The sequence below is a fragment of the Pseudopipra pipra genome, chromosome 6 (assembly GCF_036250125.1).
Source record: "Pseudopipra pipra isolate bDixPip1 chromosome 6, bDixPip1.hap1, whole genome shotgun sequence".
NCBI lineage: Eukaryota > Metazoa > Chordata > Aves > Passeriformes > Pipridae > Pseudopipra > Pseudopipra pipra.
In genome coordinates this window covers 43883322-43909248 of record NC_087554.1, presented here as the reverse complement: position 1 = coordinate 43909248, position 25927 = coordinate 43883322, and the positions used below count along the sequence as shown (strand labels likewise).

At 39.1% G+C, this 25927-nt stretch overlaps 1 protein-coding gene across 35 annotated transcripts in view; it reads right to left on the bottom strand.

Moving 5' to 3' along the window:
* The window catches only part of NRXN3 (neurexin 3), a 996746-nt gene that overhangs the window by 250358 nt on the left and 720461 nt on the right, over positions 1 to 25927 (bottom strand). For all 35 annotated transcript variants that reach the window (XM_064658888.1, XM_064658884.1, XM_064658876.1 and 32 more), the window contains one exon: positions 4616 to 4797. In XM_064658888.1, coding sequence (XP_064514958.1) covers positions 4616 to 4797 — 182 coding nt within the window. The remainder of the gene's footprint in view (positions 1 to 4615; positions 4798 to 25927) is intronic.

Genomic DNA, 25927 nt, shown 5'->3' with positions numbered 1-25927 from the left:
AAGAAAAACACAAGATAGGAGACTGAGGCAAATCACCCACTTTTTTTCACAGTCTATAGCCTTTGCAAAATAAAGCAGGCTAGCCTTAAGGAAAACCTCTTCTTTTTACTTTCTTAGGTATAAAAGTGTAACTATTGACACCCAGTCTGAATTTGGCCTAAGAAAGGCTGAAATATTTTGCATCGAAGAAATTTTGGTTATAGAAAAGTAAAACACAAACTGCTATTACTTTTTGCCTCCAGTTATTATCTCAGAGTAGCTCTTAAGTTATGCTGTTCATCATACACCCTCTGGTTATGGTAAGGATAACCCTTTGTCTATCCTTCTCCTGATTCTAATCATTTGCTTCTTCTGTATCTGCTCAGATGACAAGCCACTGAGTTTTGAAAGGAGTCTCCAGGAAACTTTATACAGAGGAGCCAGAATTGTCTCTAAAACTGTAAAATCCAAACACAGACTTTGGCCAATCACAGTATAACTGAAAAAAAAAATAAATAAATTGGCTGAACGTACACACACATTTTCCTCCATTTACACTCATTCTCCTTTAATAATGCCATCTCTAAGGAAGGCTTACTTTTTCCACACTTACTGCTTAAGAATCAAAATGATCTACATCAAATTCTGCAGCTTTCAGTTGTAGCCTGGTGCCACATGATATATCTCCACTAGCCTGGGTCTGCTAAAGTAAAACTCCTCACAAAATCACAAACAGTTTTGCCCAAACCTAGCGTTTGCTTCTTACAAGGAGTTCAGAAACTGGACCAGTCTCACACCACCATTCTGAACATCCAGAGGCTAGGTGCCCATTTATTGTACAGAACAAAATGAAAGAATGCAGACTAAACCAGCCTCACACATGAATGAGTGATTTCTCTCTCCACAGTCATCACAAGAATGATACCCATCATCACCTGCAGCTGTTTTCCTCTCTTCATTTGATCTCTATGTTTTGCATGTTGTAAAGCATAAAAAAAGTGATGTGGTAGGGTAGGGTGAACGAACATATAGAAACATACAACCACAACTCAGACGTACAGTCTTTTAAGTATCCATTGTGGAAGACAATTTCCTGACTCAGGTTTGGACTTGGTACTTTGAATGAATTGTAAGGAAAACAAAAAAAATATCATAAGGAGGGAGCTGCAGCAACACTCCCATTACATATGCTACAGTCTAATCACACAAACACCTCATGCTTCATAGGCAACATTGATCTGGATGGTATGCTATCCATTTTTTGCAGGGCTGCCCCTTTATACTTCATTATAAATCAGGAGAGAAAATAGTTTCAGAGGCTGTAATTTTTTGTCATATAAAACAGACATCTTAGTCAATAAATTTTCACAGTATCTGAAAGACTCATAATTAAAAAATGAACCCAAACAGAACAACTGCAAATTAAACAAGCAAATATGTAACTTCAACATACAACATATTAAAAAAGCAGACAAACTATTTAAAAGTTTCCTTAGCGGAGCATAAGCAACTTTTAGAATCTTTCAGATAGAATCAGATCTTGATTAAACCATAGCCTATACTATGACATTTGGATTAGTTTTATTTTAGTGATGCATATTAGAAAACAATGATCATCAGGTGGCTTTTGTCACTTGTTATCACCAATAGAACACCCAGAGAAGTGTAAGGAGGTCAAAATCCAGTAAATAGCATCCAAAATATAGTCTGTGAGTGGAATATCTAGGAAGGCCTCAGAAGAGGTCTCCCCAACAATCCTCCAGGAAAATTCCTGTTACTTTCATTATTACTATTATTATTAAATAGTCAAATTGCTAAATATACATATAATAAATATACATATAATAAATTATATTAAATTATATTAAAATTAGACTTCCTGTTTTAATACCTATTTTCTCTTTCTCCTATAATTTGCGTTATGGTTTAAGTATTTGGTTTTAAAACCTTTGCTTTATTATCAATTCAATCTGCTTAATACCTTGGATTTACAAATCTATTTATCCCATATTTGTATTATAATTTGATCCATGCTGCTTTGTTTCTCTTGACAAGTGACAGTCACCTAATGGAAGGCTTTGAAGAAAGAAAGATAGACAGAGTCCTTGAAGATGACAGCGCAAAATCTGTGGTAGTTTTGAGTCAGTTACAAAAGATCTTGATCTCGTGGAAAGCTTGCATGCAATTTTCTAAAAGGTCCTAAATGGTTTTGCATTTTAAGTCTCATTTAAAGATGTACCTTTAATTTCAGATTTCAACTTTTTCCAAAATAATCCTGATGTAAGCTCACTTCTACAATGTTGAACAATAAACCAGAGATAAAGTCTTACAGACATTCAAGAAGTCAATAACACTTAAAAAGCTTCTATGCAACTTTTCTATTGCATGTAGCAGTGTGAGTCTCAGACCACATTCTTTATATGAACAGGTAGGTAGAGTTACTGATATATATGATGAACTGATACCATATCCAGAAGAGCACAGGAGCATGCCTTTGTTCCTCATGAATGACTGGCAAATCATCCTAATCCATCCTAGCCACAAAAGAACAAGAGAAATTATACCTGAACTAGTTCTAGATTTACCACTAGTGAACACCTTCAGGTATAAAATTGGCCAAACTACAAAGGAGGCATTCAACAGAATCTTAACAGAACAGAATTAATATTGACCACAATCAGGAGACTTTATTTAGGTAGCTGAAATAATCTGAAACTAGCACCATGCCATGCAGAGTAGTTCGAAAAAAATACATGAGGAGGAAGCAGAAAAGCTTCCAAAACTGATAGGAAAGAGAAAGCAATTTTGTTTTGTTTGTTTGTTTTTTTTAATGAATGCTTACATCTCAGGTTCAATTTGCTTGTTCCAGTCTATTCAGCAAAATTTGTTATAATTTTTTTTTTGAAAATCACTTATTACAATGTTCACTTAGGGATAGAGAACGGTAGATATTTGAGACCAAGATATAGAGAAAAACTCTATGCCTTCATCATTAATGCTGAAAAGCCTCCTTTTGCAAATTCTTATCTTCATGCAGGATTAAAATTTCTTTTTTGGTACTTGTGTCTGTTTCCTCTCTTCCTTTCACTGACTACCACAAAGAAGAGCCTGACTTTCATTTTCTCTGTAATATCCCACTAAGCGACATGATCCCATCTCAGGCTTTTTCTAAGACTTTAACAAATTTATATCTCTGCACCTCTCCTCACATGCCAGGAATACTGTTCTCCAGTTAACTGATAGCATTTTACACATGTTGTATTATAACATCTGAAGAATATACATTGCCTTGCTCAGACATATCCAGTCACTTTTGCTTAATGTGAGTCACAGAATTCCAACCAATTATGTTGAGCGCTGTTCACTTTTACCAACTCTTCTGGGGTTCGTTTTGTTTTTCTTTTAAGAAAGCAGGAAAAAGTGTTTTTCTATTAAAAAATACACCAGGATTTGATCTCATTTTCATTCTAGCACAAAACACAAACTAAATACTTGAATATATCACAAAAGATAGAAACCAGAATTGGTGACAGTCTAATGGCTCAAGGTCATATGCTAACCCATTCCAATGAATCTGAATTTTACAACAGGATTCAAAATAAAACCACTTAAAATGCTGGCAATAACTACTACCCCTGACTCTTGTTTCTGGTTGTTTCAGAACAATCCTGCAATATACCCAGTGCTTCAACACAATTCTGAACATGGCAAACTCCAGCAGCAGAATAAGGCCCTTTGTTATTCACATTTGGTCTGTTTTGGCCCCTGGCATTCCTCCTGTTTACTTATACCTTCAAGGTTCCATGAAATGTTAACAACTCCCCAGCTCATTCAAAACTTGCAAATGGTCCCTTTCCACTACAAATTAATGCATAAAACATGGGAAATAAGTGAATATCAAGTCACATGACCAGCTTCTACCTCTAGTAAACCTCTTGGCTATTTTTCAAAGGAAGACAAAGCTTCTCCTCCCAAAGCATCATGTAAAGTAACAAACTCCAAAAGTTTCCAGTTGTAGTGTTCTTATTTTCTCGAATAATTCAACTCTCTCTAAAGCCACCTTCACTCAAGCTCTCACAAGAAAGTCTATTTTCTTTTTGCAAAGCCATGTTGCACTAACACCAAATTCTTATTCTTTTGAACTATCCTGCTAAAGCAAGCATCAGCTGTATCAGCTTGAGGATCTGTTCAGTTCTCACTTAACTTTCTTAGTGTGGAAAAAAACAACACCCTATCACTCCCTTTTATTCTTTGCCTTCCAAGAATAGTAATACTTCACCATAAATTCAGCTGTATTCAGGACTGGGCATATGCCACAGTAGATTAACACTGATGCAAAACATTTCTTCAATTTTTAAATAAATCCTACTGCTATTGAATCACCTAAGGCTTTTGAGTTTTGTTTTGTTTGTTTCTTCCCTCTCCAATTTCTTCTGGCATCAAGACTTGGTTCCCTGTGCATCCCAGTTGGTAATTCTACAAAACCCTAAATAACTACTAAAGGCAGTTTAATTTGACAAGTGCTGAAGATATAGAAAGAACAGAATATGACATATTATTTTAGAGTAATAGTTTTCTTCAAATTCAGGTAACAGAAACCCAGGTCTGGCATAGACATGGGCCTATCTATACTCACTATGTGCAGCTGTAGAAAATCACCAAGCCCAGGGGCACTGTCAATCCGAACAAGGATGCCATCCTTCACGGTTGTGCTGAAGCCCACAGCAAGACGGTCTGTCCTTGTGCTTGGTCTATCATTAGCTGGCCAGGTGTACAGGATGAGACCTCCACTCTTCCCAAATATATATGTGGCACCAGCTAAAAAATACAAAACCAAAGAAAAATGTGTTAGTTACTTATTTGCCAACTCTGGTGGTAATGCTTTGACTTCCATGAGGAACAATTTAAGCAAGCACATGCCTTCCCTAGTTACAGGAGTGAAATTAATGCCTCCTGCTGGCAGGCCTGATGAAGTACCTTATTAGTTCCTAAATAAAGACAAGCAACATTTAAGATAAAGATAAATTAAGAGTTTATCCAAACTTACCAAGATGGCTTATCAAGAATGAATTATTTCATTAGTGCTAATATCCCAGACAATGCTGGATAGGACACTGCCTTTCAGGGGGGCGGAAAACAACAAGCCCCTTCTGTTTCAAATGTGTAGGATTCAACCTTATAAGGGGATTTAAAGGAAATATTTGGCAGTTCTCCTCGAGGTTGGACTTGCCTTCAGCTGAAGACTATTCACACATAGCAGAAGCCTATCCTTTTCTCAACACTTCCTAAGATTTTTGGATATTTAATCCACATATTTACAACACTGTTTGTCTTTACAGTGAGCCTGGGAATTTGTTCCTTGCCCTTGTTTTTAAGGACAACACCAAACCTCTCCCAAGCTGAACACTGTCCTCCCACATTCATGAGGGCCATCTGAGCTGAGGAAGACAGACACCAAGTGAGGAATTGTTGTTGCAGACAAGGAAGCTGAGAAGCAAAAGCATTTGGTGTTCACATTCTGACTTGTACTCAACACCAAGTTAGGAGCAAGATTTTATAACTCAGTAGTTATAAAATTAGTCCCTGAGCTTCTTGGAAAATATATCTGAAATTCCTGTCCCAGTCCCAAATCTACAAGCAGACCAGGAACAACATTTCTCAATGCTTCAGCCATTTAGTGAAACTCATTTTCTGAGCACTATTACAATGGTTACATAATAGTAAGCAAAAATAACCAGCTTCCATTACTGCAACAAGGATGAAATACTGGTAGAAAGTACAGGTAATTACTGGGTACATTTTCTAATCTGAGTGAAAATACAACTGATGATTTTTTTTCCCACCACACTAATCAGAAGCACGTATCAAGCAAACATTAGCAGAGTAAATGTAGTTAGATACAGAAACAGGAATCATATATGGGTAACTTCTACACTTGCCTACAAAGCTGCAGCTTCACTAAAGCTCTTTATGATCTGAATTCCAAATAAATGCTACACATTAGTAGAAATAATTGATACACTTCCTCCTTGCTAAAGAGGCTTCCTCTGGACATCTCAGAACTCATTACCAAAGCAGACATCAGAAACTCAGCCACACAGGACTGAAATGATTTGTGAACGGCTGACTCAATAACAGAGTGAAAAATGAATTATGTTTCCTTCCTTCCAGGCCTGTGCATATCCAACAGAAAATGCCTTCAGAAAATTCAGACAAATGTGTCTGAAATCAGGGTTAGACAGGAAATTTCGCTCATAAACCAGAATTAACAAAAGAGCACACTGGCGTTCTGGAACTGTGCACATATTTCAGTTTCAGAAAGATTAATTTTACAGACTGAACTCAATCTCCTCACTGACCTTTGAACTCCAGATACAGGGTTCATCATGACTATTGCAAGATGTATAGAAAGGGGCTTTGTTTGTTTGTTTAAACAAATCCCCAACTGTATCTGTAACCTTATGGTTAGACAGTTGGAGATGACCAGGTAGCGAATTATCTATGTCTTCCCCCTGCGCACAGGTACACCAACAGCCCCCTAAAACTATGCTACAAATATACTCCTTCAGTTTATCAGTTTGTTCTATAACTTCCATGTGTATTTGCATTACAGACCAAAACTAGGCACAGCAAAATGCTAAGCAAAACAAGATTTACTCATTGTTGATGGCTTCACAGATTAAACTCCACTTTTTAAAATTACTGTCACTTGAATTGCAAGTTATCCTCCTTTTCTTTGTACTGGTTACCAGGCCCTTCAGCAGCAAAAACAAGCTTGGAGGAGAGTTCTTCACTATTTATGAAGACAAATTACTTCTTTGTCTCTCTAAGAGCCATTTGGCTGCAGGTAGACCATGTCAGTCCTCCAGTGAGAGCCAATTAGAACCAATCATGTCCTCATAGGCCTTTCATGAAACTTAAACAGATCTTATTTTCTCCTCACAGAGCACGGATTTTTGCTTCTAAGCCTAACCTGAAGATATTCAGTACTTTGGTACTGAGGTACCGAAGGTTCCTAAGGTAAGGAGCAGTATCAGTATAAATCTACCTCTGTTGGGTCTTATTTCAGTTTTCTGTGAGATGGCTCTACATACTGCTTCTTGAAGACATGTAGTGTTCTAGTTCAACTGGGAATGTCAACTCATCTCTGGAGTTCAGCTGGCCCACAGACTGTCCAACTTTACTTTTCACTGTGATGGGCTTTGCAGTCATACATTCTGGCAAGGCACCGAGTTCTTGAAACAAAGATAATTCAGATCATAGAATCGTAGAATGAACCAGGTTAGAAAAGACCTCCGAGATCATCAAGTCCAACCCTTGATCCAACACCGCCGTGGTTACTAGACCATGGCACTAAGTGCCACATCCAGTCTCATCTTAAAAACCTCCAGGGATGGTGAATCCACCACCTCCCTGGGCAGCCCATTCCAATGTCTGATTACTCTCTCTGTAAAAAATTTCTTCCTAATGTCCAACCATGCAACAACCAGAGCAGCACTACCCACACAGACCTGTTAGCAGAAGCCTGGTGGCCAACAGTTGTTTCCTTATTGTCCAGGTCAGAAATATCTGCATAATGACAGATGGGCCACTTGCTTTATCTGTGTGTAGCTGAATGCACAATTTGTTGGATACATCAATCTCCCTTCCTTTCACCATCTTTCTGATGATGTACAGGATACCCATTGGCACGTTTGGAAAGAGATGCACATTAACATTGTGCTAGTATAATTTTTTTTCCCCAAATTTTGAACAAAATAGTCAATCCAGTCTGAAAACACAAGGTGCAAACGTCAAGTAAAAGTGGAAGAGGCAGTATTAGAAGAGTTACAACCATATTGTAATCACATAAAAAGAAAAAACAACTAAAAAGACAAACCCTACAACACAAACATGCTGACTTAAATACTTCTATTTGACTGCAGCAACTACAACTATTCTTACTTCGTGGTGTTGCAGAGAATTGTAGAATATTTAACCAAAGAACTCTGATTACAAAAAGCTGGTGAAATGAAAGTCTGTTGATCTTCTCACTGTACTGAAGTTTTATTACAGACCACTTTATTAGACAAGAACACATATTTTTTTCCAAGACACTTTCTATTCAAGACAGAGAGCAGCCACTTTAGTTTTTCCTCATTGTTCAAGGTTTATTTATGTAACTCCTTTAATAAATACAACACCAACTATGCTCTGACAAGAGAAAAATCTGAGGGATTAATTTCATTGTGTTATTGTTACAGTGTTTCACCACTTCAACTGTATAACACTAAGTTCAACCTATACCGTGAAAAAAAAAAAAGAAGAAAAAAAAAAAATCAAGGATACGAGCACACAAAGTTATTTCCCCAGTCAGTTGTGTGAGCAATCTTACATCTCACAGTGCCCTCGGTCAGATTTACTGTACCAACATGTAAAAACAAATGAAAGCAGAATATTTTCACCTACTCTACTGGGATGTTGCATGTAGAATTTGGTCATCATTGGGAGCTCAGAGAACTAAAGATACATATAGTAAGGGAGCACTCCCTACAGATTTAAGTTACTAGGACACCATAACACATTTAGCATATACAAAATTTATAAACTCATAAAACTTAGTGTGACAGAGTGGTAATTGACTTCTTCCAGAAATTACATAACTTGTAGCTATAACTTACATCTTTGTTGTTTAGAGATTTAAACATCAAAGGTGGATATGTTGCAACATATATGACAATGTTGCCTGCATATCTAGCTTAGGTAAATTATGTATTTGCTAGCTATATTCATGGATAAAGATGTTAGATTATTCAGTCAAGACACAATAGTTTGAAGCAAAGATGCCTCAAGGAAAACTCCTAACAGAAAAGTTATAACCAAGGTTATAAGCCACAGTAAAAAAAGTCTAAAAGTGAGCTGTGCTAAGAAACAGCTAATTGAAGTTGGCACCATCAACTGTCATTTTAACCCAGTTATCACTGTTTTCTCATCATCACCCAAAGTCTTCAAAAACCTGTTTTAAGGAAGAGTCATCATGGCTGGGCTTCGCGAACGAAGATTTGGGAAGGGCTCTACCCACGTTTGTTACAAGCGCGCTGGTGGCTAAAAAGGCCAATACGAGATAGGCACGTCCAGCTGCAAAAGGCACAGCAGAAAGACTCCTTAGGAGATATATTCTGCAAGACACGATTCTTTCTGCATTGTCTTTTTTCCTCTAGAGTGATCCTGCCTGTGTTCTCAAAGGCATCAGCAGCATTATAGACGGCGTGTCTCCAGACGTCCCAATTTGAGGCCAGAGTAGACCAGTTATGTTGATCAGTATCTCCTCTTTGGGGCTCCTCTCATGTGACAGCCGATGGCAAGTTCACCATAAAGCAAGATCTTAGGGAAGTGGTGGTCCTTCATCCTTGAGACGTGTCCTGCCCAGAACAGCTGTGTTCTCAGTAAAATGGCCTCAATACTTGTGATTGCTGCTTGTTCTAGAACAGATGTATTGGTCACATAATCTGACCAGTGAATGTTTAGGATTGTGCGGAGACAGCGTTGATGGAAGCGTTCTAGGAATCGCAGGTGGTGGCGGTAGATGACCCATGATTCAGAACCATATAAGAGAGTAGACAGTACAATGGCTCTGTAAACACTGATCTTTGTACTTTTCTTCAAGTGTTTATTTCGCCAAACTCTTTTATGAAGCTTTCCAAAAGCACTATATGCCTTTGCTAACCTGTTGTCTATCTCTCCATCAATCTTACCATCCGAGGAGATGAGGTTACCTAGGTAATTAAACTGCTGGACTGATTTGAGCACTGATTCGCCAATGGTGATATCCTGCCTTAAACTAATCCAGTAAAGTAGTAAAAAACAAGTCTGCCACATCTGCACAAATTATAACTTCTGTGCCCGAGGGATCCTGTGAATTTCCCCAAATTAAATATTCAATTGCAAATTCTCTATTTGCATCTACTAAGCCATCAACAGCCTGTTTTGCCTCAGCACAGCTGTAGCTGTGGCCAGGAAAATGCAACATTTGGTAGTTATTACAATGTTTATACACTGAAGGGTTAACTGCCACACCAGCACGTAAGTACAAGTTGAATATAGTGTAGATGTTACAGTTCATATTTTTACAACCAAAAAGTACCTTTGAGATGAAAATTATGAGGAACCTAGGCCAATTCAAAAACTACAATAATTACTTAACACCAAAATTCATGACCAGAGTGCCACATCTCTTTGTGACATTCTCATGGGCAAAACAATCTCAACTGGGGTAATCTCACTTAATTGGTTTTACTGACAATTAACACAAAGTTTTAATTACTGATTCAGGCATTGGGGAGTAAGGACAACAAACAATTAAACACTTACGGAAAGTTCCTTCCTCCCACAAGTTCAGCTGCAGGTCATCAGCTCTCCTCCCTCCTCCTCACTTCCCCTCCCTCTGTGTTGCAGTGAGACAATAGGTAGTGCAGAAGGTTCCTTCCACTTTCTTTGCTACAGCATCTGTTATCCATGAGCTACAGCCCTTCAGAGTGCTCCTACTCCTGTATTTCCCATAGGCCCCAGGCCCCTCAGGGGTGTCCCTGCTCTGGCACAGGTTACCCACAGGCCCAGTTCCTTTGGGAATGTCTCTGTCCTGGGCTGCAGACCCCTCAGTTGCCTCATGCAACACAGAGTGCCTCCTTTCAACTGAATGTGTCTTCAACATGTCCTCATCAATGTTCCCTTCCATATGCTTCTCCCTGAACCTTGTTCTGTGCCTCCTCCCTTTGTGCATTCTCCTATGAGCCCTCCCACACCACCTTCTGTGTCTCCTGCCCCCGAGAGCCATTGCCCTTCATTAAACATGTCCAAGGAGCAGCACTATGTGCTGCTTCAACAGGTTGAGGTTCTGGCACGTTGTCGGTTGTTTTCATCCATGTCAGGGCTAGCTGAGACCACATGGCAGTTCACGGCCTCCTCCCACACTGGGTGCTCTGCAGCCCCCGGTCACTCATGACTCAATATAAACAGATAACCTGATTGTGGTGGTAATTCACCAAAAACCACAAGATATGTAAACTTAATGATATCAACTTCCCACCTAAGCTACAAGGTATATGTCTTTCCTTCAATTATTATGTCTCTGTTTTCTTACATAGAATTCTTAAAGTATTGTCCTGGTTTCGGCCAGGACGGGGTTAATTTTTGCAGTAGCCAAGAGGTGGCATAGCTAGGATTTGGAGGTTATTCTATACCACCTCATGTCATTTTCTGCAGATGGGGGAAGGGCTTCTGCATAGCATAGCTTGGTAAAAGGAGCAGTCAGGTATGGTTTTATCTGCATGACGAAGGAGAGGACATGAGGAAGTGGGATGGAAACCCATAGCAGCACAGGTACGTGAGTTGAGAGAAAGAACAACCGCCACAGGAAACTCTTGGGCCTTGAAAAGCAAGTCTTGTGTTGACATGACATCCCAGAAAGAAGTGAGTCGTAAAATGGGACTCGTGTCAAAAATAGCCCCATAGACACCTGAGCCAGGGAGCACAGTATTGAGTGGGCATATCGTATTCCTTATCATGCACCAGCCTCTGGGAAAACTGAACGGTACAATGGACTGTTAAAAGCCACATTGAAAGCAGTGGGTCATGGGACCTCCAAACATTAGGATCTACATTTAGCAAAGGCCACGTGGTTAGTTGACACTAAAGGCTCTAGCAGTCAAGCTGGCCCTGCTCAATCAGAACCTCTATGTACCATAGAAGGGGATAAAGTCCCCGTGGCACATACAAGAAGTGTGTTAAGGAAGACAGTTTGGATTAGTTCTGCCTAAAGCAAAGGCAAACCCATCCATGGGATTGTTTTTGCGCAAGGACCTGTGTGCACTTGGTGGGTAGTGCAGAGGGATAGGGAAACACAATGTTTACCTGCAGGGGATTTAATTTTTTGGGGTGAGAACAGTCTGTAATGTTGAATTGTGTAATACTGGTTGCTGACTGACATTGCTACTGTGTGCCATAACTATCATGAACACTGAATATGGACTGCTGCAGACACACCAGTTGTGAGCTCCTGATGCAGCTTGGAACCAGCCAACAGCACACCAGCTCTCCTGCCCTAGAAGACATCTAGGATGGATAGAACCCACAGTCATGGATCAAATGAACTCAACAGACATCTTGGAGGGACAGACTATGACTATGGAAACGATATCTGTGTTTGTGCATATACGTATATAGTTGGAAGGTGTAGGATTTCGGCACGACGTAGATGGTATAGAACACCATACACTCCATTGGGGAATACCATTCCTAAACCACTCCTCAGAGGAGAAATGGAAGACACCAATTTTTAAAGTCAAAATTCAAATGTAAGTATTCAAAATTCAATGCAAGTATTCAAAGAAAAGAATCCTACTGCATTTTCCTTACCCAGTGCTTGCTTTTCTTGGCCTTTCCTCCCCACCTCCCACTTTGTGCCTACTTTATGATCCTACTATATTTTCTGCTTAGTCCAGTAGTTCTGATGAGTCTCTTGGGGTATTCCATATGCCAGTCTAAAGGTCCTAACACGTTTATAAATAATCATAACCTTCTACTATTTAACAAAAAGCTATCAGTTCAACAACAGGAAAATTTGTGATGATGGCATTTTGCTCTTCTTTCTTGGCAGAAAACTAAAATTTAGGTAATTTTCAAGAAGCAGTGTTGTCAAAGGATGGAATCAGTAACACATTAGGCATGACCATAAGTTACATGAGAAAATCAAGAGCCAATTCACATCAGGAAGGAAACCTTGGTAGCACCTGTAATTAGCAGTCCTTATTTCACCAGCCCTCTAAAGGCATAATTAAATAACGGAGACATGATAGTTTATACAGACATTCAGAAATTTCCACAAAGTCTCAATAAGAAAAGGTAGAGCTTTTTCCAAATTTACATAAAGAAGAAAAAGTAATGGTGACCCTTATCTTATTGCTCCTGGACTAGGCAGTTCATTTACTATCTCCATCACCAGGAAAGGCATTAGTAAAGGAATGCAGGTTAGAATACTGGCATGAAAGCAAGTGAGAACAGGCATACATCTGCAGAAATTCAGTACGGAGACAAAATTTGCTGCAGCAGGAAGCATCATTATTTGGTCATGTAATAAAAAAGCAGTTCCAAAAAACATGGTATATAAAGAGCTATTCTGCCCTCACAAGCGAAGAAGATGTACAAGGCAACAAGGAAGAGCTGCTAAGATCAATTTCTGTTCTAATACAAAACTCCAGTAAAACAGATTGGAGGTTTTGCTTGAAATCTGATTAGATAGATCTGATTACTGGCCCAAAAATTAAGGTCTCTGCCATATGTTCACAGTTTAAGGTAGACTGCATATCTGGCCACTCAATTTCCAGTCAGAGAAACAACTGTGGCATAGCTCTTCGGGCCTTAACTCACCCAGACAGTTCAGCATCTTATGTGTAGCATCTTGCTACACTCTTGAGGAAAAACGAGCCATGGTTTGACCACCAGTTCTAAGGGGGAGTTAAAGCCAACAACACACACTGCACAGAGCAGAAAAGAGCACCACAACTTTCAAATGGCTTGTCTGTTTATTGCACCCCTAAAGTTTATCACATCACAATGTAGACAATAAAACATCAGCTGAAACCTGTACACTGTCAAAAGGATGTGCAGAAAGAATCGTGCCTTGCAGAATATACCATCTAAGGAGTCTTTCTGCTGTGCCTTTTGCAACCGGACACGTCTATCTCGCACTGGCCTTTTTAGCCATCAACACACTTGTAACAAACGTGGGTAGAGCCCTTCCCAAATTTTTGTTCGTGAAGCCTAGCCATGACTGACTGTGAAAGTTTATCACATCACAATGTAGACAATAAAACATCAGCTGAAACCTGTACACTGTCAAAAGGATGCGTATTGGTTGATAAAAAACCGAAGCTTCTGACAGTTGTTTTTACAACTTAACTCATTCTGGCCACATCAAATAGAATAACCATAATAACCATAGAATACTCTAAATTTCCATTAATTTCTTAGTAGTAAAAAGAGTAAAGAATGGAAAGAATATTATGAGGACAATCAAAGAAATGAAACAGTGCCCATATGCACTAAGAACAACAATAGTGATGAAAATAGGTAAAGTTTTTACCTAATTTTGAAATATACTACTGAAGAGCATGGAAAATTTAGCTGACTCTTCATTACTTGAAATCATTTCAACTGGGTAAACTCTAGGAGTGCTGAAACATCTGTATTGTCTAGAGATGACCTAACAGGTGTTCCCAGTTTCCAGCTTCTGCAGTTTTATTTTTTTAAGTTACTCCCATGGGTGTTGTCCACTAAATGCATTGCATTCAGCATAATATAGCTTCTTTGTCCCACAGTTCCATGAGATGCATAATAGCATTACCAGCTACCATTATCAAATAAATATACAATGGAGAATCCAAAAAAGACCAAGAGAGAAGTGTCCTGTTCCTTCTGCCCTTCCATATTTACCAAGCCATCAATCTTGACAACAGTTATTCTTCCTTCTCTAGTTATAAGCTGTTGTCCTATTGCCCTCAATCCTAAACTTCAATTACATTGTTATCCTAATCTTTATTTTACTACTCTTCTTATTCCACTTCACATCACACGAAATAAAAAGTTCTTAGACAGAAGAATTAATGAGATCTCAGGAACCAAAACCAAGCTAGACATTGACACTTCCCCTGCCCTCAAGCATATATACCAGTGTTCTTACACTATACGAATGATCTACAATATCAGGATATCCCAGGGACATCTTTTCAGTTACTTTCACTCAATCACGCACATCAAGAAATGGAAGCCTAGTCAAAACTGAGTATCATCAATCACAATGAAAAGTCCTATTCCTCCTTCATCTAAAGATCCTCTCTGGCAATTGTACATCTCTGTAACTCAGTTGCTGTGTTTTCCCCATCCTGAGTTTAAAAGGTGTATTAATACAAACACCTGCTTGATTGAAAAAAAAAAAAGGTTACAGAGGATCTAATCATCATTATCTGACTCATTTGACCATTGCATCACAGGATCCATCCTACTAGGAAAGACAGACCAACCCAATACTTTCTATGATACAACTGCTGAAACATCCTTTTATTTATCAAGAGTAAAGAAAACTTAAAGCCATGGAAAATACAAAGCTCATGAACTAGCTCATGAATCTCTTTTTCCCTTCAGGATACTTGCTCTTCCCTTGACAAACCCTCTGAGACTGAAATTGAACACCATAGTCATCACAAAAAGCAGACATTGTTTGACATGAAACTGAAATTCCTTTCTCACTTTAAAATACGAAGGAGCTGCTTCTGTACAAAAAGGAGGAGAAGCTATAAAAGCTGCAACACAAAACGGAAGCAGCAATTCAGATCACGCCTGCTTTCTATGTTTGTCTTTTTTAATGACAGCAAATTAATACAAGTCACTTTCCTCCCAGTATGTGTGCATCAACCAACAATCGGATCAGACAGTATGCTACTTCTTATTAGTTACACTGCATTAAAAAGATTGGAAAAGGAGGAGAGCATGGGAATGTTCCTAGAACTACTAGAAGGTCCAAGACAGCTTACGCTTGAACTACAGATTTCTCTAAATCTGGGATACTGGGAAGATTGTGTTTTTTCCCCAAATCTGAATTTGCCACTGGGCATGTTGGGGATGTTTATCATCTCATAAGGAATTTAGGAATTAGCTGCTGACTAAAACAGACCCAAGATGACCATAGGCACACCAGCTTAAATGTAACAGATTGCAACTCTGAAAATATTTTAATAATACCCTAATTTCCATTATAACAACATGATCGGTCAGACAAGGATCATGGTAGTTGACTATCATGTCTTCAGCGCTGGTCTCAAGCGGACATCCAAGGAAAACTAAGAGTAGACCAAGCCTATTTCCTTAAAGTATGCATGCAGACAATGAGTCTTTTCATCAATTAACTCAGCCTCATGTGGTTTGTTTATACAGTAATCCCAAAGAGATCTAATTTTCAAGTACTTATCCAGTCTCTCCTTGAATACATTTAGAAGTTTTGCATTCACAATAATGACTTACAAACCTTTTGCAATGACTCACACAAATCTGCCAGTGATATAGCAAGTTAAACATTAGCCAGCTGTGGGCCCCATCAGCAGAGGCAGCCTACAGCATCTTGTACTCTATTAGGAGGACCTTAGGCTGTTAGTAGATGAAGTGATCATTTCCCCTTACTCGGTGCTTGTTAGACTGCATCAAGAACTACGCATCTAATTTTGGACTGACAAACTGGGGCAAGTTCAGTGAAGCGCCACAAAGATGGTCAGGTGGTTGAAGTGCCTGCCTTGTGAGGAAATACCAAAGGATTTGGGTTTTATCAGCTTGAAGATGACACAACTTCAAGGGGACCTAAGGACAGTATCACAGCACCTGCAAGGAGGTTATTGAGAAGCCAAAGGCAGGCCCTTCACAGTGATGCAAAGACAAAGAACAGGATGTAACTAGCATAGTTTGAAGTGAGAGAATCTGACTCTATAGAAGGAAAAAGCTTTCTCCTCACAAGGACAAACAGGCTGCCCAAAGAGATTTTGGAGTCTCTGTATGTGGAGGTCTTCAAGATATGACTACACAAAACCACAAGCAACCTGATCTGACCTCACAGCTGACCTTGCCCCAAGAAGGGCTTTAAGACTAGAGATTTCCTGAGGTCTCTTTCAGCCTGAGTGAAGAAGAATCACCTTTCTGTGTGAAGAATCATCTTTTTCATACTTGCTCTTGCCAAATAGATCACATATTCCCTAGTTCTTGTTTTGTAAGGCATAGTAATCTGTCCCTATATCTCTCCTCTCGGTGTCAATCTTGCCTTGCAGACTTTTATCATACCACCACCCTCAATCCTTAAGTCATTTCTTTCAGTAAAGAGACCAGTTGTGCCATCAAATTCAGACCCCCAGCTTTAGGCAGCCAGATGAAATCTATCAATCCCAAAAAAGTCCACAAGAACAATTTCTCTAGGTCTTTTTTTTTTTTTTTTTGCTACACATTACAGAGTATGAAAAACATTACAAAACCTGAAAACCACAAAAACCATAGGAAACAAACAACTTAAAAACACTATGCACCAGAAGAAGAGACAGAAGAAGATACAAACAGAAGAGAAATAAGAATTTCACTGGGCAGAAGTTCCCAGAAAGTGTGACCCTTGCAGAACAGCAGGGTATGTTTACTGGGGTCCAAGTTATACACCACCTGCAAAGAGACTTCATTAGGTGCAACTGTGACTAAATTCAGTAAAGGAAGATGGAACTATTTCTTAGCTGCATTCTGCTGCCAAAGAGGAGGTAGAGTCAGGATGCAATTTCTTATTTCTTGGTATTTCCTGATAAAAAAGCACACAGAGAGGATGTCCTTCAAGAAGCCCAGAAGGCAGCATGCCAGAGGAGCTGAATACAGAGACCACTGTTAGAATGAGAAGCACAGCAGGATTCATAGCTCACTTGGGGCTTGAAGGAAGAATAGATATGTTAGTTCACTAAAGTTTTACAGAATCTGAATGGTAACAAAATGGCCTAGTCAGGATGGATGGAAGCCAAACTGCTAGTATTGATCTCATCCCACTCAACTCTCCTCTAAAGAATCTCATTCTAGTCTTCATCCTTAAGCTACAGTTTATTACATTAAAACAAATAAACTGTCAGGAAAAAAATGAAGTAAAACAAACAGAAAACCCAAACAATGAATACCAACCAACCAAAATAATCCTCCCCAAACCCAAAAAACAAGCAAAAAACCACACCAAGACCAAAGCAAAACAAAACCACAAAGACAACTCCTGTTCTCTCAGTTTCGTTTAGCCACTTCAAGTTTAAGTAGCATAACATCTTGCATGACCAGTTTGAGACTACAAGGACTTGGTTTTTTTAACTGTACAAAAAAACCTGGATTAAATACTTCCCTGAACGGGACAGCAGAACTGACTCCCCACGCCTCTCGAATGGAACGGAGATAACGGCAGGTCTGAGCAGCAGGCCCTGGCCTATACAAGCAAAGCCATCTGCGAGAGGGACCTGTCGTCTTCAGCCATCGTAAGAGTGAAGAGAGCGAAGGCCTCTTATCTGCGCCTTTTATATGTTGCGTTACAGAAAGGGATGATATGGAATACTTCCTTAGATTTCTGACCCCGTTGCTAAGGAAGGCCTAAAAAATCCAAAAAACCAACCCACTACACTTACATGCCTGTTCACATTTCCTTAATCGTAGATATCAAAACAGAAAATACAGTTTATGTTTATTGACTTCACTACAAGAGAAGTGAATTTTCAGTCTTGACAGCTAAAAACAATTGTGCCAGAAATACCAGCTATTACGTATTCATCAGAGACTCTGAAGGTAAGAGTTCTACCAAATAGAATGTGCTAAATTAGCAGCAGAGTTTGGAATAAGCAGCAGGTTTTCAGATATCTAGCCTTTTGCTAGTCATTAGCATTTCAGCAATATGCTTTTGAAATAAACTTCCTGATGTATCACCACTTGCCATGCTTTGATTCACCTCAGACCAGTCTCAAGAGTACACAAACCTGATTCCTTTCAAATAAAACCAAACTGGAAGATGCAGTCCAGTTTTTAACAGACTAGAGGTAGTCCAAAGTAACACTTCAGAAGCAAAATGTCTGCAGTATAGATCTCAGGTTCTTGATATTACACTTCATTCTGAAAACCACTGTCATGCTGATTGCTACTGTAGACACAGCCTAGCCTTGTAGTACTAAATGGGGCCGTTTTGATCTATCAGGAAAAGAAACTCAGAGTTCTGAGCCTTTTGACCTCACCTCAGATATAACATTGTCCCTCACAAGTACTGGAAGGCCAGTGATGACAAGAAATGCATTTATGGAAGCTCACTGTTCCCAAGGCTCTCTCTAACCTTCCCAAGGTCACATAGTGGGAGTGTAAAAACAAAAAGCATCCAGAGCTAGCAATACTGTATATAGACTATTCTACGTAAACTATATGCAGCTTTTCTTGCTATTACCTCCTCTTCTTGCCACCATGAAAGGGCATCCACCACTAGGAGAGATGGACATATGCGAACTTTATACAGGCAATCTGTTATAAGTACCATGCCAGAGTAAAAGACAAGTGTAATGGTTGTTTAATCATTCTTACCATGAAGTGCCAATTCTTTAGTGTCTTATGACATTCATGAATGATACAGAGGGCTGGCATGATGAATGCAGAGCAATTCCGACTGACAGATACTTTCAGAGAATTTATATCCCTCCCACACTCCCAGGACAAAAGGGCTCTTGAGCTGAGTTATCATTTGTTCCATGAGAAGATTTACAGTCTTGCCAGCAACTCCTTTTACCTTACTCTATAAAGCGTTTATTTTGATATACTGATTGTGATCATTCAAGAACAACTGTATCTGAAGAAAGTCAGCAGGGGAGAGAAAAAGCAGAGTGGTTCTGAATAACCTGCTCACCTTGACCTTCGTTCCCCTCAGACAGTTTGCTTTGTCTTTGGTATCAGTTCTTTCCCAGCATCCTCTGCTTTCCCAATTACAAATGTAATATCACTCATGGGAGACATCTTATCTCCCATGCCTGGCTACCCTTCTCTCACGGCAAAAGATGTTCAGCCACAAAAGCCATCCACTGTGGTCCTTTCTTATCATTGCACTAGAAAGCACCTCAGCATCACAGTTTTAACACCACACTAGATTGGCCTCCATCTTACAGTTACACACAGCAACAGCTCCTGCCATGAGATTCAGTGGCAAAGGAGCTCCTGGACCTTATCCAGAAGAATAGGGTGATACAAGTACACAATGCCATAGCCTCAACACTACTTGGAGACTAAGATATTCACACTGCCACAATGAACATATCACAATCAAATATGTGTTGTGTGAGGCATTTTAGTAAATGCAACACTTCCTCCCCTGTCCAAGGCCACCAGTAAGTCTATGGACTTCGATATTCAGCCACTCTCTAAAGTTTTTTCATCACTACTGTCTCCTGAGAAATTCAGCAGTTACAATCTTGATTAAAATCATCATCACCTGAGAGGCCCTGAGTCTGTGGCCTTCAGCTGCACAAAGCAACAGCAGGTGTCACATAAGTGAGGATAATGAAAGGTCTGTGGGCTGATCACATCAATCTAATGACAGCTGCAATTTCCCTACACTTCATTGAAAGTATTAGGTGACATCAGGTAGAGAAGCAATAAGTTTCTATGAATACTACAGATAATATCCGTAATATCATCACAGAGAAGGATATTATCTTTTCTTACACATTTTAAATTATGCTTTAATGCTACATTTTTGCACCTCTAGACAGTATTTCATCTTAAATGCCCTGGCCATGTCCTATTCTTGAAGGGGTCCTACACAAACTAATAGTAGAAATTTAACTTACTCATGTTTGAAATTAATCTACCATTATATTACAAGATGATGCATCACACCACCATACAGTGCTAAGGTTGACCAGTGACAGCTGTTACCAAACACCTATCTAGACATGTAGAAGAGACTTCCTAGAGTAGTAAGTGAACCATATGGTATTTAATGGGTATTGTTAAGAAGTTCTAGAGAGATAAGTTAAATTAATAAGGCTGAAGAAACAGCTAAAAACGGGTAGGCCATGTCCTGTTAACCTTTTCTCCTAGTCCTACTGAGAAAGTTTGATTAAAATTGATAAACATTTTCTGAACTCATATTCCAAGTGTGTATTCATCTCCACCTTTGCAAGCGCTGAACCTCAGTATTTTAGTTTCAGTCTCTACCACTTTATTGTGAATTGCCAGCTGCATTCGCAATAAAGCATTTAATTACAACATCATTTATTTGGGAGACAACAAAGGAAACAGTTCTCTTTCAGTTACACCTTTCAGGGTGCCAAAGCCACAGAATTCTATATAAAGTTCAGATCTGTGCTCCCTAAGGGGGAATCTTTCTCAAATCAGCTGGAAAAATAAATCCCAGTCTATCTTTTTTTTTCTCTCCTGTGCTGTAAATGCAAACTATTGATTTACCTCTAGCTCTTTCATGCCTTTCACACACTTCAATAATACAGAGGATTTGTTCTTCATCCTTTCATCTCCAGGCCTAGAATGCCTCTTAAGCCCTCCGTTAAGGGTCACTCATTCTTCCTCAAACTGCAGTACTCGCATCCTACAGAGGTCCACAGGTGACAGCTAGAGACACATGCAAGAAGCATATAATCACTTACCTCCTGACTTCTTCAGGTGAGACAGAAAGACGAAATTTTTATAAACCCTAGTTATTCAAACTTTTGATCATTTATGTTTGATCTTTTGTAAGCCTCCTTCTGAATGCAATATATAAACAGCAAAATACGGATAAAAAGTAATTTCCAATGCCTGCACCTTGCACTGAATAATGCTGAGAGTTCAATCAATTCCACACTCCTATAGAAAACAGGGAACATATAGGCCTTCACACTTCAAATGCTTAGAAACAAAGAACCATTGAATAATTGGAAGGAACATGTAAAGGTCATGTAGTTTCCCTCTCCTCCAACCCAAAGCAAGGCCAAAGATAGCAAAATACTCAAGAACTACTTCAGGTCAGTTTTGAATACCTCAAAGAAAGGACATTCAACAACTTTTTCATTGGCAACCAGTTCCAGTACTTTACTGTCGTATTCATTAAATCACAATTTTCCACATTCCATCTTATGCCCATTTCTTCTCATGCTACTTCTGTGCATCTCCAAGAAGAGTCTTCTCTATACACTTCTAGTCTGGTAGTTAAAGACAACCATAGTATTTCCTACCTCTCTTCCCTCAGGGCTGAACAAACCATGTTCCCTCAGACTCTCATATGTCATGTTTTCCAGCACCTTTACCACCTTGGTAGCCTTCTGCCATGTGAAGCCCAAACTTGAATGCAGTATTCCAGATGTGGTCTAACAAGTACTGACTACAGGGGACGAAACCATTCCCTTGGCCTGCTGACTGTATTCTTGCTAAGGCACATCACTATGCAATTGGCTCTCCAAACAAGGACACACTGCTGACTCTAATTCAAATGGTTACATACCTTTTCTACACAGCTGCTTTCTTCCTTTCAGTTGGAACATAACCTGTTGTCCTGTTGCACAGGAACTTTCCATCATAGATGACTTGGCATTTACTTTTGTCAAATTTCATAAGATTCATCATGTTGACCCCATTTCTCCAACCTGTTGAGATCCCTCTGAATTGTAGCTCATCAACAGCTGTCCCCAATTCAGTAATGTGCAAACTTGTTGGGAGTACACTCTGTTCCATCAACCAGGTCATCAACATTGACATTAAACAGTAGTGGCATCAGCACTGACCCCTGAGGGGCATCACTAGTCAAAAACTGCCTGTTGAACTTTCTGCCAGGGAGCACAGCCCTTTGCACCAGCAGTCAAGCCAACTTCCCACCCACCTCATTATCCACTTACCTAACCCATATTTCACAAGTTGGGCTATAGGGATACTTCAGGAGACTGTATCAAAGCCTCTGTAGAAGGCTGTATCTCTGGTATTCACAAAGCTAGTCTCATTGCAGAGGGCAATGAACTTGGCCAAGCATAATTAGTCTTCAGTAAATCCATGTGGGCTATTCCAAGTTAGCTTTTTATCCTTTGAGTGGTTGCAAGTAGCTTCTAGGAAAATTTGCTCAGTGATCTTCCCAGGAACTGATGCTAGGCTGACTACCCTGTAATTCTCTAGCAGACATGGCATTGCCTTTTTTTTTTTTCCCCAGTCATTAATAAGATTTTCACCATTTTGTTTTGTTTCTTCCCACCTACTTTCTCTCCAAGTATCTCACAATTCCTCACTGTATTTATTGAAGATCAAAGTGCCACAGTGGGATGTTGGCTTTTGGATCTTAATATTTCTTCTATCCTAGAAAGAATTTCCTCCCTTCACATGTGTTCTCCTCAATATTCCTGTTAAAAATAGATCTCCCTTTGTGACAACTCAGTCTCAGGCCTGCAAGCAGTACTTCATCTATTTAAGGGCCTGAAAACAAAGAGAAGTTGCTGTTCCAAGATCAGCCACTTAGTTCATCAAAGAGCAGAACCTGCTCCTGAGCTATGTGATTAACTGTTTCATGAACACACCAAGTATGACCAGTGTTACATATAACATACTGCCCCATTTTACTGATAATCCAGAAATATGTTTTCCTCCTTCTGGAATGGGCCTAGACACACATTCCATTAATCTCATATTTTCTCCCATTTTAGCTATAGGTCAGCTCTTCAGATTTAGGTGTTCTACTTCAAATAAGAGCTCTCAACTCAGCTCCTTTGTTCTAGAGAACAACATTACTACAGAATTCTTTTGGCTTTTCCATAAGAGAATGCTGCTAGAAGATACTCACAAAGCCTGTGAGAGCTGCAGTTTCCTCAGGGAATTCCTTCCAACATGTCATTCTGACAGCTATATCTTCCCTTCAGTACTACTAAATTGGAATGCATGCTTAGAGCAGGAAGCAAATTCCAGGAAAAGCCAATTCTCTTTCAATGGTCTCAGAGGAGTAGGCTGTTCCACAGACTCATTTTCCTTTGTTCAGAGGTTAAGAGGTTATTTTGAAAGGTGGCTTCCATACAGGGAAAGCTTTGAAGTACTTAACACATTTGTACATTAATTTATTTCTTTTTACGTACAGTTTCCATGTCATTTTTGCTAATCCTCAAAGTTATTTATATTTGAACAGGGGCCTCTGGCTTTTATTCTCTCCATTTGATTCTCCCATAAGACATAAAATGCTGAATTGATAAGGTGAAAATAATTGCCACAACAGAACAGTAAGGTCACAAACATAAGCAAAAGAGAATGTCATTCTGACCTTGCAACAAGCATAAATCTGAGCAATTCATCTCAGGTCAGTGACTTGATTCAAGTACATTTGGCTATAAATTAAACCATGCTCATTGCAGTACTTCAAAGTAGTATTTGCTTGCATCTTAATTTATAATCACATACAATACCTTCTGTAACATATTGGATTGGGGGAATACTGGGGAAAACCAATTATCAGAAAACTGAAGTCACTACTAGTGAAATTTTCCACCTGTTACAGAATATATCAGAACTTCTTCCATTATTCACATTCTTCTATGACAATATATTCCATGAGTACGTGAGATGGATCTTTCAAGGCAATCCTCACATAACACTGCCAGAACAGATTTTAACCACACACAGTCGGACAGTGTAACAGATATTTCTGTCCAGTTATTTTGCCATTAGCACAGTCTATCAACAACCAGTTACTGTCATTGTAGAGCAAAAGGAAATTGAAGACTTGCTAGTGCTTACATAGCAGCTAGACCAGCCAGTGGAAAAAGACTAGAAGCCACACAGTGTAAAAGATGTACAATCCTCTCTCCTGAGTTAGGTCAAGTGACTGTATGTGGTGAGGGAGCTTAAAGCTGTCCTGTGCAAGCTAGTTTGCCATGCTGTATCTACAGCTGACCTACATCGAGCAGAGCGTATAAATAATGCTGCACAGAGAAAAGAGAGACCGTGTGATAGCGGATGCCAAAATAACTCTGTTATTTGTCCACTCATGAAGATCAACCAATCCAGACATTGAGCAATTATACCACACTGAGCTCAGGCATGATAAGAACTATGGTCTACATACATTTCTGTATTAAGTCAGCAAGCACTAAGAAAATGACAGCACTCTCAGCCACTTGTGAAGGGAGCTGGTATCTCAAATATCTAGGATAGCTAGCTATTTTCCACCATATTTGCACTACACTCACTTCTTTTTCACATGCAGCATTACAAAAAGAAGCTCTCTGATGTGTAGAAACATAGTGGATTTTTTTGACACACCACTTAGGATCAATTTCGTAGAAACAAAGGAATCAAAAGAAAGATACTAAGAAAATATCAGCATTAAAAAAAAATTACATAATTTTCCAAAATCTCACGTCAGACTCTCAAGACAGTAGTAACTATACAAGTTTACCCAACTAACAAAAAAATAAGAGCCCTCCCCATCCCCACACTTTTAACAATATGCCAGCATCTTGCTTAACAAGTTTACAGGAAAACTAAATTTTCATTGTCACTCAACCCTTATTTTCTTCACATGTGGAGATTTCCATCACTAACAGTTATATAAATCAAGAGACAGCATTTCAGCATGTTTCCTTACTAGAAACATATTGGTATAATTTTTTTTATTAGAAGGGGAAAGGCTAAAGAAGTTGTTTCCTTCAATTAAACTGCAAAACTTATGTTTACTTCTTTGGTAACATTGGCATCATACATTTTTATGCTCACACTTATTTTTCCTTCCAGGCTACCCTTTGTATGTAGAAAAGAAAATAATCACAATATTTCCCCTTCCAGATCTTCTCCTATGACATATATCTTCAACAAGATAATGAGAAGTGAGTTATGAAATTATGGGTAGGGCATACAGCATTTAATCAGAGAGAACCATGTCTGGAAGTTCCTAGTTACACATGTATACCACTTAAGGTTGGCCACTGATTAGACTTTCTAGAGACTACTGCAACACAACCCAAAGAAAGATATTTCTGTTTTAAAAGTCAGTCTATCCAGTATTCTGCAATAAAATTCTTCTTGCTTCCAGGCACACAACCCTATTACTGCAGCTCCCATTTTTCCTTTGCTTTTCCTTCTGTTCCTTAATAAATTCATTTGCATCCATTTTGACATTACAGGGTAGTATCTCCAATACAGCAATTACAATTAGTCATTTGTTTGTTCAGCACTGGCTCAAGGGGACTCTGATGTAATAGGGTGTCTTTTGCCTGCCACTGCTATAGAAATGAGTCAATCAACACCAGCATGTGTGTCAATAATATTAATGCATAGACATATAAAAGGTATGTATTTTTCAGCATTAACTTAAACTCATTATATCAACCTATTTAACATTTGAGAAGAAAAACAGACAGAAGTGTTGGCTGAACTCACC